The sequence below is a fragment of the Carcharhinus amblyrhynchos genome, chromosome 24 (assembly GCF_965287045.1).
Source record: "Carcharhinus amblyrhynchos chromosome 24, sCarAmb.v2.hapA, whole genome shotgun sequence".
Classification (NCBI taxonomy): Eukaryota; Metazoa; Chordata; class Chondrichthyes; order Carcharhiniformes; family Carcharhinidae; genus Carcharhinus; species Carcharhinus amblyrhynchos.
In genome coordinates this window covers 32,202,867-32,219,166 of record NC_137347.1, presented here as the reverse complement: position 1 = coordinate 32,219,166, position 16,300 = coordinate 32,202,867, and the positions used below count along the sequence as shown (strand labels likewise).

At 43.5% G+C, this 16,300-nt stretch overlaps 1 protein-coding gene across 2 annotated transcripts in view; it reads left to right on the top strand.

The window, feature by feature from the left end:
* The window catches only part of LOC145358004 (palmitoyltransferase ZDHHC18-A-like), a 37,126-nt gene that overhangs the window by 9,395 nt on the left and 11,431 nt on the right, over positions 1 to 16,300 (top strand). For both annotated transcript variants that reach the window (XM_080211678.1, XM_080211679.1), the window contains exons 5-8: positions 1,339 to 1,387; positions 2,361 to 2,463; positions 6,069 to 6,181; positions 10,858 to 10,954. In XM_080211678.1, the coding sequence (XP_080067804.1) occupies positions 1,339 to 1,387; positions 2,361 to 2,463; positions 6,069 to 6,181; positions 10,858 to 10,954 (362 nt within the window). The remainder of the gene's footprint in view (positions 1 to 1,338; positions 1,388 to 2,360; positions 2,464 to 6,068; positions 6,182 to 10,857; positions 10,955 to 16,300) is intronic.

Genomic DNA, 16,300 nt, shown 5'->3' with positions numbered 1-16,300 from the left:
TAATCCCCTTTCTTATCAAAAACCCATCAACCCGCTTCTTAAAAATATTTAGCGAGGCAGCCTCCACCACTTCAACGGGCAGAGAATTCCAGATATTCACCACCCTTTGAGTGAAGAAGTTCCTCCTCAACTCCGTTCTAAACCGCCCCCCCTTTATCTTGAGGCTGTGCCCCCTAGTCCTACTGTCTTTTTTGAGCGGGAAGAGTCTCTCCACCTCTATCCTATCCATCCCATTCATCATCTTATACGTCTCAATGAGATCTCCCCTCATTCTTCTAAACTCTAACGAGTACAAGCCTAGTTTATTCAGCCTCTCCTCATATCTCAACCCCCTCAACTCCGGTATCAGCCTAGTAAACCTCCTCTGCACTCCCTCCAAGGCCAAAATATCCTTGCGCAGGTGCGGCGCCCAAAACTGCACACAGTACTCCAGCTGCGGCCTCACCAATGCCCTATACAGCTGCAGCAAGACCTCCCTACTTTTATATTCAATCCCCCTCGCTATGAAGGCCAGCATCCCATTCGCCTTCCTGACCACCTGCTGCACCTGCAAGCTGGGTTTTTGCGACTCATGCACAAGGACCCCGAGGTCCCTCTGCACCGTCGCCTGCTGCAGTTTTTCGCCACGTAAGTAATAGTCCTTCCTACCATTCTTCCTACCAAAGTGGACCACCTCACACTTGCCAACATTAAATTCCATTTGCCATTTCCTGGCCCATTCGCCCAGCCTATCTAGATCCTTCTGCAGACTCTCCACACCCTCCGCACAATTTGCCTTTCCCCCAATCTTGGTGTCATCAGCAAATTTCGACACCCTACACTCGGTTCCCTCCTCCAGATCATCTATATAAATGGTAAATAGCTGAGGCCCCAGCACCGACCCCTGGGGCACCCCACTAGTCACCAACCGCCAATCCGAATAGCACCCATTGACCCCCACTCTCTGCCTCCTATTTGACAACCAATCCTCTATCCACGCTAACACCCTACCCCCAACTCCATGTCCTCTGACCTTCTGCAGTAACCTCTTGTGAGGTACCTTATCAAACGCCTTCTGAAAATCCAGAAAGACCACATCCACTGGCTCTCCTCTATCCACCGCCCTAGACACATCCTCATAGAACTCCAGTACTGAAGGTCTACCTAGGGAAGAGCCTTGATGTCATCTGGATGGAAATTTGCACACCTGTAAAGAATAGGCATAAGGAAGTTGTTTTTTCAACAATGTTAATTGCAGTTTGCATCAACTGACTTCCTCACTGTTACTCGACCCTAGTTGTGTTTTGTTGGCATGGGTAGTTCACACTGCACTAACTTTTCTATTTATTTCACCCCCAGGGTCACAGAATATTGGGTTGTTAAATGCACTCCAGGAAACTCCAGCAAGATATCCTTTCTTTTGCTGCTACATGGTTTCACCAACATAGCTTTCAATTTAGAAGGGAATCATGATTGGGGAAAGGGAGGCTGCCAGTTTAACTTCTAAATCAAATTCAGATTTATATTTTTAAATATTCTCTCCTCCTCTAAAGGCACTGATTTTCACTCGGGTACAGTTCTGCAGACACTCACTGGTGGGTTACAACTCCTGGGGCACAGACTCTCTCTGGGGTACAGTTCCTTGGATAATGGCTCTCACTGGACTACAGTTCCACAGGTTTTGTTCTTTCTTCAATACCACAAGTGCCTGTTTTATGTGAGAGTCTGGATAGTGAGAAGCAGAAGAATGAGGATGCCAGGTGATGATTCTCTGTTTCCTGTAATCCCTTCCTGTGCCAATAGAATAAGGAGTAATTGAGAGTCAGGGAAACTGTCGACCCTCCTGTCTCCTCACCCATGTGTCATCTCCTCCATCAAGGCAGTGAATTAGTTTCTAGTAAACCAAATGACTTACCAGCTGCATCTGTGAACTCAGCACAGAGCTGTGATAGAACCTGGCATTACGTGTCCTGTATGTTTCAGTACTACATTGAATGGGCTGGGGAAGAGGCCAGCATTTTAATTTGATTAGACCAAAGATTGTAGTTTTCAAAGCTGAACTGGTAGGTTTTGAGAAGGTGTGATTCTTGGCACAAATTTGTACAGAACAATGCTGACAGAGGATTGAATACAGGCTTTCTCCCCCTCTCATTCTCAGGGAACTTTTAATATAACTAGAACAAAACATTGAAACTGCCAAAAGAATCAGCTCCTGAGCAGTAGCAGGGGTCACATGGTCATTGCCTGCGTGAGGCTAAGTGGTTCACGTGTGTGCAGGTGTAGAATTGGTGAAGCCTGTAGTGAGAATTGGGAGGATGGATATTGGGAAAGTTTGGGTAGTGTTTGAACTCTAGGAGGATCTTTTCCTTGACTCCACTCACCGCACTAGAGTTGGTGGTCTGTTTTTTCTCAGTCTGGTCTATTCTGGGCCTCTCAGGGTTCCACACATACCTGGTGGCTTCCAACTTAACAACAAACGAAGATGTGAGTACATTGTGTGTGTGTGCGTGTCTGTGTGCCTTTGTAAACGTAGTTTCACGCTATTGTTCCATCATGACTCGTTTGATGTGATGAATTAAATGGGTCACACCTGTCTTGATTTATTTTAAAGGTGAATAGGAGCACCTATACCATCCAGCTTCATTTCATGTACACTGACACCCCGATATCCGGTTTTCTATTTCCAAAAACGTTTGTTAAAAGAAATTTTTCTTGTATTTATGTTTTGCTAGTATCGTCTGTTGTTGAATGAGTCTGATCATTCTTTTATGTTGCGTAAATGCAGAAATTATATGGATGAATTTTGTGGCTTCCATTAATGAAGTGGAGCTCAGCAGGTCCGTGTGGATGGATGAATAAAGTTGCATGTTAATATGTTGAGCTAGTTTGTTGTTCGTTCGGTTTGAGGTCACATACCAATCACTGGAAGTTTAGTCATGAGTGGAACCAATTTGACTAGTTTCGCCACAAGCTTATAGAGTCATTGCAACTGAGGTGATAAAGCAGTACTAATTTTAATGCTATTGTACACATGTCTAGGCTTCCAAAATCCCCTTTAATTTGCTGGTTTACTGCATTTAATAAGGCTATAGATTGCTTGAGAGGGAGTGCACAGAAGGTTTACCAGACTGATTCCTGGGATGGCAGGACTGATGTATGTGGAGAGATTGAGCCAGTTAGGTTTATATTTGCTGGAGTCCAGAAGAATGAGGGGGATCTCATAGAAACCTATAAAGTTCTAATAGGACAAGACCAGGTAGATGCAAGGAGGATGTTCCTGATGGTGGGGGTGTCTAGAACCAGAGTCACAGTCTGAGGATCCTGAATAGATTGTTTGGGACAGAGATAAGAAATTTCTTCACCTAGGAAATGGTCAGCCTGTCCAATTTGCTACCACAAAGTACTTAAGGCCAAAATATTGTATGTTTTCAAGAGGCCATTAATTATAGCATTTGAGGCGAAGGGAATCAATATGGGGGAAGGTGGGATCAGGCTATTGAGTTGGATGATCAGCTATGATCATGACGAAAGGTGGAGCAGGCTCAAAGTTGCTTTTTTTTAATGTTTCTATGTCAACTGATAAGTGCAATAGTTGACTCTATCTCTGAAATTTAAGTTTGAATTACACTTTGGTGGGAGGAAAAGTCAGTCAATTGGACTTGCTCACTCTGTGGTTCTCTTGTCAATCAGTCTATTATCCGTCAGTTTGTCGCATTTGTCTCAGTTGGTCGGGCTCTCCCTCTCAATTCATCTGCCAGGTGTCTGCGCATATGGCCAACTTGTCAGTGTCCCTCTGAAGTTGCTCAGTGTCATTCTCCCTAGTTTAGTATCATCTGCAAATTTAAAAATTTTGCCCTCAACGCTCATCTCTAAATCGTTTATATAAATCAGAAAGAGTCCCAACACTGATCCCTAGGGACACCATTTTCAGCGCATTTCCAATCTGAGAAATGCTCACCCATACCTACCCTCTGTTTCCTATCTCTTAGCAAACTTCTAATCCAAGCTGCCAAGGACCCATCAATCCTAAACATTTGCCAACAAACCTGCCATGTGGCACTGTGTCAAATGCTTTTTGAAAGTCCAAATATGCAACATGCACAGAACCCTTATCCACTGCCTGTGTCACCTCATCAAAGAACTCAATCACATTTGTCAGACATGACTTGCCATTGACAAAGCCATGTTGACAGTCTAATATTAGTATTTACTATATACACTAAATCTTATCTTGTATTATCCTATATTATGGCCTGCATCAGTTTTCCCGCTGACGGATCTGTCATTTCCAGGGTTATCCTTTACCCCTTTCTTAAACAATGGCATTGCACTTGCAAGCCTCCGTTTCCTCCAAGACTAATCCTGTATTCAGAGAGTCCTGGAAAACTTCTGTCAACGGTCTGCAATTTGCTACCTTACCCCTCTCAGCAATCTAGGATGCATCCCATCTGGATCTGGTGACTTACCTATCTGGAGCGCTGCTAGCCCTTTTTGCACTCCTTTATCACTACTGCTCAGTTGCTCAACATCCACATTTTCGACTTTGCCATTGTCACCATCTTCTAATTGGCTAAAGGCTGAAGCAAAGTACTCATTTAGTACCTCTGCCATATCCTCCGCTTTGATGAGCAGTTTACCCTGCTTGTCCCTTATGGGTCCCACTCTATCCTTCGCTAATCTTTTACCATCAATATTTTTGAAGAACATTTTGTTATTTGTTTTAACACAGCCTGCCATCTTTTCTTCCTGCTTCCCCTTGGCTTTCTTTATTCCAGCTTTAATCTCTGTCCTGCATTTGAGATACTCTTCCTGATTTCTATTACTCTATTGTTATTCTGGCACGCATCATATCTCTCTCTTAATAGAACATAGAACAGTACAGTACAATAGAGGCCCCTCGGCCCTCGATGTTGTGCTCAGCTACGTCCGAACCCAAGATTAAGCTATCCCACTCCCTTTCATTCTGGTGTGGTCCATTGCCTATCCAATAACCGCTTGAAAGTTCCCAAAGTGTCCGACTCCACTATCATAGCAGGCAGTGCATTCCGCACCCCAACCACTCTGAGTGAAGAATCTACCTCGGACATCCCTCCTATATCTCTGATCATGAACCTTAAAGTTTTGCCCCCTTATAACAGCTACATCCACCTGAGGAAATAGTCTCTGCATGTCCACTCTATCTATCCTCCTCATCATCTTATAAACCTCTATTAAGTCGCCTCTCATCCTCCTCCGCTCTAAAGAGAAAACCCCAGCTCCCTCAACCTTCGCTCGTAAGACCTAACTTCCAAACCCTCCAAAGACCTGTCAGCTCATCAACTGTGAGGAAGTTATTTTAATCATCAGGAGACAACGTGTTGAAGCGCTTGGTCATGTGTCAATAATCAAAGTCCACATTTCTTAAGGATGGTTCATGTCTGACTAATCTAGTTATGTTCTTGAAGTCTCTAATAAGATGGACATGAAAATATCTAAAGATGTTGTCTATGTGGACTTTAAGAAGGCAGCTGGTTTTCATCATCAGGTTATACCTAATCTTACTCTAGTTGATTTCAGAGAATTCATGGAGTGTCTTGTGAAGGAAATGAAAATGTCACATTGATGCAGTTATGGCTATAGATTTAGTGAAACACAGTGGAAGCTGCTGTTCTTTAACCATGTAGAGAACTAAACTAATTTCTTTTATAGTGTCTACATGAGTGTTCAACGTAACAGTGTGAAAGGGAATTTTACTTTGTAGCTGGTCCGTGCCATTCCTGCCTTGGAAGTGTTTGATAGAACAGTATAGGGGGAGATTTACTCTGTATCTAAACTATGCTGTATCTGTCCTGTGTTTGGACCCCGGGTTGTGAGGCTGGCATTAAATGTAGAAGATTAAATGCTCCATGTCAGTAAACCATCACCCTTCACTTGACTAGAGTGACGTGTCCCAGGATATTTTGCAAAGTTGCTAACTGATGGAGTTTACCGAGAGAGGAGAGCTCTGCAGAGAAACATAGGAAAGAAATGCAGTTGAAAAGTATAAATTGTCACATGAATGTTTTGATCCTGCTTTTGATGAAATGCCTTGTGCTTTAATGTTTTAACAGATTAAAGGTTCCTGGTCCAGTAAGCGAAGCTCAGACGAAAGCACTAACCCTTATAGTTACAACAGTATCATCACTAACTGCTGTGCAGTCTTGTGTGGACCAATGCCACCCAGGTACAGCCAGAAACCTACAAACCAGTCTCTCTCTCTCCCTTCCATCCCCATGTATGTTTGTCTGTCTCTCTTTCATTTTCTTCCATCTTCTGCATCTGTGACTATTTGTGTGTTTGTCTCTCTCTATCTCCCTCCCAACCCCTTGTAAATGTTCGTTTGTCTGCCTCTTTTTAGCTTCTGTTGCTTCCTTTAGTTGAATTCTATTAAATTAGACAGCCTGTACTCAGTATTTGTTCAGTGCTGTCCAGTGCTTTGTGCCAGTATTGCAGTATAGTGGGATTTGTTCAGTATTTATTGCTGGTGTGGATTAATAAGTAAGTATTGGAGTTCTTGACATGAGTTTTTGAATCTGGATTGGAAGAGAACAAGGTGCTTGTATATTCCTGTATTTATGCAATAATGGTTGCATCATAATAATTTGAAATGGCAACCACACCCAATGGTTCTTGAATCAAAGGATTAACTGACGAAAAAAATAAATTGTAAATGCATGAGGCATCATGTCCAACAGGAACAAAGGTATAACTAAATTACAGTGTAATGTACTTGTGCTGTCCTGTCAGTGGGCAGTGATTCCTGTTCCTGACTTATCAGCACTGCCTGCTTGTGAAAAGTAAATTCAGACCAGGCAAAACAATTTCTGTCTGAGGGGAGTGGCAAATAACTGGAATAATTGCCAAGATAATGAATACACAGTCATAAGTGGAGCTCAGGGTGGACAAGTCGAGAGATGAGGTCCTATGTAAATTTTGGGGTTTCAGAAGGATGGTTCTTGATGGAAGCATTAGGCTATAGAAATAACAAAGCTTGTGTGGGATAGTTCAGGTATTGAAAAGGATATAGAACATTACAGCCCAGTATGGGCCCTTCGGCCCTTGATGTTGCGCCGACCTGTGAAACCAATCTAAAGCCAATCTAACCTACACTATTCCAACATAATCCATATGTTTATCCAATGACCATTTAAACGCCCTTAATGTTGGTGAATCCACTACTGTTGCAGGCAGGGCATTCCACTTTCTTCCTACTCTCTGAGTAAAGAACCTACCTCTGACATCTGTCCTATATATATCACCCTTCAATTTAAAGCTACGTCCCCTCATGCTAGCCATCTCCATCCGAGGAAAAAGGTTCACGCTGTCCATCCTATCTAATTATCTGATCGTCTTACATGGCTCTATTAAAAGTCACCTCTTAACCTTCTTTCTAATGAAGACAGCCTCAAATCCCTCAGCCTTTCCTCATAAGACCTTCCCACCATACCAGACAACATCCTGGTAAATCTCCTCTGCACCATTTCCAATGCTTCCACATCCTTCCTAAAATGTGGCGACCAAAACCGTATGCAATACTCCAGGTGCGGCCACACCAGAGTTTTGTACAGCTGCAACATGACCTCATGGCTCCTAAACGCAATCCCTCTACCAATAAAAGCTAACACACCATACGCCTTCTTAACGACCCTATCAACCTGGATGCCAAGTTTCAGGGATCTATGCACAAGGACACTCAGATCTCTCTGCTCAACCACACTACCAAGTAATTTACCATTAGCCCAGTACTCTGTATTCCTGTTACATCTTCCAAAATGAATCACTTCACACTTTTCTGCATTAAACTCCATTTGCCACCTCTCAACCCAGCTCTGCAGCTTATCTATGTCCCTCTGTAACCTGTAACATCCTTCCGCACTGTCCACAACTCCACCGATTTTAGTGTCATCCGCAAATTTACTAACCCATTCAGCTACCCCCTCATCCAGTCATTTATAAAAATGACAAACAGCAGTGGCCCCAAAACAGATCCTTGGGGTACACCACTCGTAACTGAACTCCAGGATGAACATTTCCCATCAATCACCACCCTGTACCTTCTTGCAGCGAGCCAATTTCTGATCTAAACCACTAAATCATCCTCAATCCCATGCCTCCGTATCTTCTGCAATAGCTTACAGTGGGGAACCTTATCAAACGCTTTGCTGAAATCTATATACACCACATCGACTGCTTTATCCTCATCCACCTCTTTGGTCACCTTCAGAAAAAACTCAATAAGGCTTGTGAGGCACAACCTACCCTTCACAAAACCGTGCTGACTATCCCTAATCAAATTATTCCTTTCTAGATGATTATAAATTCTCTCTTATAATCCTTTCCAAAACTTCGCCCACAACAGAAGTAAGGCTCACTGGTCTATAATTACTAGGGTTGTCTCTATTCCCCTCTTTGAACAAGGAGACAACATTTGCTATCCCCCAGTCTTCTGGCACTATTCCTGTAGAGAGTGACGACCTAAAGATCAAAGGCTCTGCAATCTCCTCCTCAGCTTCCCAGAGAATCCAGCCCAGGGGACTTATCTATTTTCATACTTTCCAGAATTGTTAACACCTCCTCCTTATGAACCTTAATCCCATCTAGTCTAATAGCCTAAATCTCAGTATTCTCCTCAACAACATTGTCTTTTTCCTGTGTGAATACTGATGAAAAATATTCATTTAGCGCCTGTCTCTTCAGATTCCACGCACAACTTCCCACTACTGTCCTTGTCTGGCCCTAATCTTACCCTAGTCATTCTTTTATTCCTGACCTATACCTATAAAAAACTTTAGGGTTTTCCTTGATCCTACCTGCCAAAGACTTCTCATGTCCCCTCCTGACTCTTCTTAGCTCTCTCTTTTGGTCCTTCCTGGTTAACTTGTAGCTCTCAAGCGCCCTAACTGAGCCTTCATGTCTCATCTTGACATAAGTCTCCTTCTTCTTCTTCACAAGCAATTCAACTTCTTTAGTAAACCACGGTTCCCTTGCTCAACCACTTCCTCCTTGCCTGACAGGTACATACTTATCAAGGACACGCAATAGCTGTTCTTTGAACAAGCTCCACATTTCAATTGTGCCCATCCCCTGCAGTTTCCTTCCATATCCTATGCATCTTAAATCTTGCCTAATCGCATCATAATTTCCTTTCCCCCAGCTATAATCTTGCCCTGCAGTATGTACTTATCCCTTTCCATCGCTAATGTAAATGTAACCAAATTGTGGTCACCATCACCAGACTGTTCACTTACCTCTAAATCTAACAGTTGGCCTCGTTCATTACCCAGTACCAAATCCAATGTGGCTTTGCCTCTTGTTGGCCTATCGACATACTGTCAGGAAATCCTCCTGCACACATTGGACAAAAACTGACCCATCAAACTATAGCTTTTCCAGTCAATATTTGTAAAGTTAAAATCCCCAATAACAGCTACCCTGTTACTTTCGCTCCTATCCAGAATCATCTTTGCAATCCTTTCCTCTACATCTCTGGAACTTTTCGGAGGCTTGTAGAAAACTCCCAACAGGGTGACCTCTCCTTTCCTGTTTCTAACCTCAGCCCACACTACCTCAGTAGACAAGTCCTCATCAAACATCCTTTCTGCCACCGTAATACTTCCCTGAATAACAATGCCACACCTCCTCCTCTTTTACCACCTTCCCTGATCTTACTGAAGCATCTAAACCCCAGAACCTGCAACAACCATTCCTATCCCTGCTCTGTCCATGTCTCTGAAATGGCCACAACATTGCAGTCCCAGGTACCAACCCACGCTGTAAGTTCACCCACCTTATTCTGGATGCTCCTGGCGTTGAAACAGACAGACCTCAAACCACCTTCCTGCCTGCTGGTACACTCCTGCGACCTTGAAACTTTATTCATGACCTCACCACTCTCAACCTCCTGTACACTGGAGCTACAATTCAGGTTCTCATCCCCCTGCTGGTTCAGGTGAACACCATCCCATTTGTAGAGGTCCCACCTACCCCAGAATGACCCCCAATTATCCAGGTATCTGAATCCCTCCCTTCAGCACCATCCCTGTAGTCACATGTTCAACTGCTCTCTCTCTCTCTCTCTCTCTCTCTATTCCTCTCCTTGCTGGCACGTGGCATGGGTAACAAACCAGAGATGATAACTGTCTGTTCTAGCTCTAAGCTTCCACCCTAACTCCCTGAATTTCTGCCTTACGTCCCCATCCCTGTTCCTACCTGTGTCTTTGGTGCCTAAAAGGACCACGACTTGGGGCTGGTCCTCCTCCCCCTTAAGGATCCTGAAAATACGATCTGAGACATCACGGACCTCAGCACCTGGGAGGCAACACACCAACTGCGATTCTTTCTCTCTCTCTCCTCCCCCACCCCCCCAACAGTATCCAAAACGGTATAATTGTTAGACAGAGAAACAGCCACAGGGGATCGCTGCACTGACTGTTTCTGATGCCTTCTAACAGTCACCCAAGTATCCTCATTTCTAGGAGTAACTACCTCCCTGTAGCTTTTTTCTACAACTGTCTCAGCCTCCCAAATGATCCTGAGTTCATCCAGTTTTAGCTCCAATGCAAGATGCAATTCTGTTGAAAGGTTGGGCTGATGAAAAAATGGTCTTCGACAGAAGCATTGGTGTAGTGAAAGGATGGGCTTCACTGAGGGAGTTAGTACACTACAAGGATGAGGTTGATTAGCTGAATCACCTTTTGTTATCCTCTTATTTTTCTTCATGAGAAAATCTCCACAGAAATGCCTCAGATTATGACCTGTTTAGCCATTTTGCATTTGTATTCAAATTAAGTTTTTATGAGAATATTGATATTTTCATTGATGCTTGGCTATGGATTATTCACTACTTTCTCTGTTTCCCAGTTTAATTGACAGGCGTGGTTTCTCGGACCCAGAAACAATACAGCAGCCTATGCACCAGCGTAAAGTTTCTCAGGGAGCAAAAACAGAAGTCAGCCTGGTAGGAGGTGACGCCTAATGATGGTGTGAATTAATACCATGCCTGTCATGTTTGAGTCCACCTTCCCTCATGCATCTATCTATCTTCCTCTTACCCATGACCTCACCCTGAGCATGAACAGAAACAGAGACTTCATTATGTGGGAACGTTTAGGTGCCTGACTCGGTGACATTTTGCATGCAGTTCCCATGGCTGGAAATGTCACTTGAGCCAAGCCCTCAGAAACAGATTAACTCCATGTGTACAAGCGTGTGGATGCTGTGAAGAATCAGTGGTGGACTGCCCAGCGAATGGGCTGTAAGGATCACGGGATATGTTATTGCCTGCATTTCTTTGGAGTTCGTCTCCGTTATAGTGAAATAAGAGCAGGAACATCCTGCTGCAATGAGCTGACCTAAAACACTGAAACCAGACACAGCATAATGACTGGGACTGGATCATGTTACAGTGAAAGAACAAAGATTGGGGGCTCGTGCTCAAGGGTTAATGTTGCATTTGAAAAGGGGAGGTGGATCTGAGGGTGGAGGAGGCCTTTTTTTAATCTAATTATGAACCGCTGCGTTGCATCTTTAGCTTCAAGTGGGATTGTGGGTTGACAAATATCATGTGATTTTAATATGGGTTGGCAGTGCTCAGCAGAAAGCAGAATGTTCTTTTCATTACCCTGGAGCGCTCTGCAGTCACATGTATTGAGTGTTTGAAGATGGAAGGGAATGGACCCAAGAAAGCACTCCAGGGAAGGGATGTCGCAGAGAGTTGGTGAGCATTGCTACAGCCAGAGTTCTGGTGAAGGTTGGCCAGAGGGCCTCTATCTGTACCATGGGAAAAGGCTGCAGAATTGAATTGCACTGTAGAATCCTGCCTGTGCTTTCAGCACTCTCTGCCAATGTGCATACTGCAGTGACAATTGCACAAGAAACTTCTTGCCAATTTGTGCTACCACTTTGTACTATTTTAAAATATTTTTGTTTGAATCCTCTGTGCCAGCAGTCTGCCTGTACAGAGAATGTTATCTAATTATTGCTGTTTTATTTTCAATTAACTTGTATTTATAATAAAATTGGTGCTATTCATCTAAAGGTCTTCCCTGATGAACTCTTAAATAGAAATAAAATGGGTGAGTTGGATCACAGATTGTGCAGCAGAGTGGAGAGATTTGGATGGATGTAGCTTACTGTCGCCTGAGAAGACAGATGGCCATTTGGAGAGTTCCACAGCATTCTAACTCTGCTCTCGAAAGCTGTTAGCACATCGGTTTCCTGACATATGCTTTTGGAGACAGAGGGGTCAAATCAGGCATAACATCACAATAGCAAATATTGTCCAACGTGGAGATTCAAAGTACAATATTCAGGTTTATCTTTTGGTTCCACAAAGGTTTTCTGCTGCCTGCGTTGGTGAAGCACTGCTTAGAATAGTGCAAAGTGTACAAAACAAAAATGACCCCGGCTCCAACTCCAATCTGTGTTGACTTAAGTTTGTTTATTAGTCACAAGTAGGCTTACGTTAACACTACAGTGAAGTTGCCACACTCCAGCGCCTGGTCACCTGATGGAGAATTTAGCTTGACCGATGCACCTAACCAGCATGTCTTTTGGACTATGGGAGGAAACCGGAGCGCCCAGAGGAAACCCACTCTGACAGGGGAGAACATGCAGACTTTGCGCAGACAGTGACCCAAGCCAGGAATTGAACCTGGATCCCTGGTGCTGTGAGGCAGCAGAGCTAACCACTGTGCCACCGTGTCGCCCGTTTCAGCTGAAGGGGCAGTCAACCAGGCATCCCACCCTTAATCACCATATGGTAACCTCAGTGAACTGTGCGAATAATTGTTCAAGAATGGAGTTGTGTTCAGTTGTTACGCTCTCCCCACACCCCACCACCATTTGAATAATCTGCTGATGCGCAGTCTCAGCTCACATGATGAATGGTTCTTAAAAGAAAGGTACTCAATAGTGCCTACACCTTCGTGGAGGAAGGAAGAAAACACAAATCATCAGATTTAGCGACAGGTTGATTTCCTAATGCTATTGACAGGACAGCTGGAGCAATCCAACAGGGGTGTCGTGGGGCGAGGAGTCAGTTAGCTCATTTGGCTGGACTGCTGGTTGGTGATCCAGAGCAATACCAATAGCGAGGATTGAACTCCTAAACCAGTTGAAGTTCTTCATGAAGATCCGCCTTCTCAACCTTGCCCCTTGCCTGAGGTGCAGTAATCCCCAGGTTAAATCACCACCAGTCAGCTCTCTGTCTCAAAGGGGAGAGCAGCCTGTGGTCATTTGGGACTTTGTCATTGGGAAGTAAATGAGCCCCTCAGAGTTAACTGGTTTCAGCCTGAACAAGGTTCATGTAATTGGCGACTACAGTCTAAATATTCTGGAAGGGAAGAAGGATGTGGTCACTTCATGTTTACCTGGAGAAGTTACTTCCTTATTAGAATTGAATTGGAGAAGTCATTTCCTTTTTAGAGATTTCATATTCTTAGGAAAGGAAATGTTGACTTGCATCAAATTCAGAAGCAATAATGGAATACAAAACATTGGCTTCCTACTGTTCCATGTCAGTTTTGCGGTTATGCTTAGTGCAGCAGTCTTTCCAGGTTTACCTTCAGCCAAGTGTTGAGACAGAATCCAGCTTGATTGCAGGTGGAGACCTCTTATCCTTTGGGCCAATGGGCCCTTGCTAAGACTCCTTCATATGATCAAAGGAGGCTATTGTGTTTTATTTATTAATTCTTGGAATATGTACATTGCTGTCAAGGGTGGGCATTTATTCCCCATCAGTGCTGTCAAGGTGCTTGTAAACCACTTTCATGAACACTGGAGTCCATTTGTTGCAGGTGTTGCCGTTTTGCTCAGAAATTCCAAGATTTTGATCCAGCAACGATGAAGGAAAAGCAATATATTTCCAAGTCAGGGTGGTTTGTGACTTAAAGTATTTCCATGCACCTGCCGCCATTATCCTTTTAGATCATGGAAGTGTTTTTGGATGTGTCATTCCCTGCAAGATGTTGATGGGAGAATCAAAGATGGTAATGCCATTGAATATCATGGAAACTAGTTGGACACTCTCTCTTTGAGATGGTTCATTGCCTGCTGTTGTGTGTCTGAGATGGAGGCACAAGGACTACGCTTGTGTTGCTGAGACTCTCCCACTATGTGGTGAACAGGCCACAGCTTCCCATGGAAATCCTTCCTTTTTTTTCCCTACCCATTTTCAGATTAAGCTGTCGTGGATTCTTTGCAGAACCTTATTCTGCAACATTTTGATTAATTTATTTGAGACTACTTGAAGCAGAGATGTGCTTTACTTTGGCATTCTCTCTAGTTGTGATTTATTTCACTTCTAACAATCTGGTAAAGAAAATATGTTTGTGTGTGTGTACTCATTCATCCCAGCTGTTCCTCTTTGTCTTGCTTCAAGCGCTGTTTAGTATTCAGCTTCACTGGGCTGAGTCTCTTGTCTGCTACATCCATTAAAAGAGAAATAAGAGGAACTGATTCCATTTGTCAACTATAGATTAATTTTAAGCTCCCCCAATTTCTCATTCTGGAACTGAGTCGTAGTGAGCAAGAAGGTCCTGAGTTTTATTTCCTTCTGTATGCAGTGCTAGCTGATAGGCAAGTGCTAGGATTGACCTCAGCTGGTCTGGGCTAGAGTTCCTTGCCTTGCCACTACATGGCCTCGGTGGGGACATGTTTAAGCCCAAGTATCCAACCAACAGGGCTAGTATCAGAAGAATATTCAATTGTATGAGCTATTGGAAATATGCTTGAAGCCTGTAGAGTTGCATCTCAGCAAGAGTTTTGATTGAGTTATTGAATGACTTGGTGAGTTGTATCTTGAGATTTTCAAACTGTTGCTAGTTATTGGCCTGGTGGCCCTTATCGAGAGGAAACACTTCTTGGGACTGAGATTTTATCAGGATTCTGCTTCTAATTGAATATACATTCATAGAGGTCGTAGAGATTTATAGCATGGAAAGAGGTCCTTCGGCCCAACTTGTCCATGCCACCTTTTTTAAACCACTAAGCTAGTCCCAATTGCCAATGTTTGGCCCATATGCCTCTATACCCATCTTACCCATATAGCTGTCTAAATGTTTTTTAAAAGACAAAATTGTACCCACCTCTACTACATCTCTGGCAGCACGTTCCAGACATTCACCATCATTTGAGTGAAAAAATTGCCCCTGGACACTTTTGTATCTCTTCCCTCTCATCTTAAACCTATGCCTTCTTGTTTTAGATTCCCCTACCTTTGGGAAAAGATGTTGACTATCTAGCTTATCTGCCCCTCATTATTTCATAGACGTCTATCAGATCACCCCTAAGCCTCCTACACTCACAGTCTATGGTGGCATAGTGAACAGTGAAAAAGTTATCTTGGATTGCAACGGGATCTTGATCAATTGGGCCAGTCAGCTGACGAATGGCAGATGGAGTTTAATTTAGACAAATGTGAGGTGATTCATTTTGGTAGATTGAACCAGGGCAGGACTTACTCAGTTAATGGTAGGGCACTGGGGAGAGTTACAGAACAAAGAGATCTAGGGGTGCATGTTCATAGTTCCTTGAAAGTGGACTCACAGGTGAACAGGATGGTGAAGAAGGCATTTGGCATGCTTGGTTTCATTGGTCAGAACGCTGAATACAGGAGTTGGGAGGTCTTGTTTTAGTTGTACAAGTAAGGCCTCACTAGGAATACTGTGTACAGTTCTGACCACCCTAAAATAGAAAGGATATGATTAAACTAGAAAAAGTGCAGAAAAGATTTACTAGAATGTTACTGAGACTTGATGGTTTGGGTTAAAAGGAGAGGCTGGATAGAGTCATAGAGGTTTACAGCATGAAAACAAGCCCTTTGGCCCAACTTGTCCATGCTGCCTTTTTTTAAAATCCCTAAGCTAATTCTAATTGCCTGCATTTGGCCCATATCCCTCTATACTCATTGTACCCATGTAACTGTCTAAATGCTTTTTAAAGATAAAATGGTACCTGCCTTTACTACCACCTCTGGCAGCTTGTTCCAGACACTCACCACTCTGTGTGAAAAAAATTGCCCCTCTGGACATTTTTGTATCTCTTCCCTCTAACCTTAAACCTGTGCCCTCTAGTTTTAAACTCCCCTACCTTTGGGAAAAGATATTGACTATCTACTTAGTCTATTTTATAGACCTCTATAACGTCACTCCTCAGTCTCCTACGCTCCAGAGGAGAAAAGTCCCAGTCTATTCAGCTTCCACTTTCAGGGAGTTATGTACATGTACCCCGAGATCTCTTTTATTCTATAATTCTCCCCAACACCCGACCATTAATTGTGTAAGTCCTGCCCTGGTTCGATCTA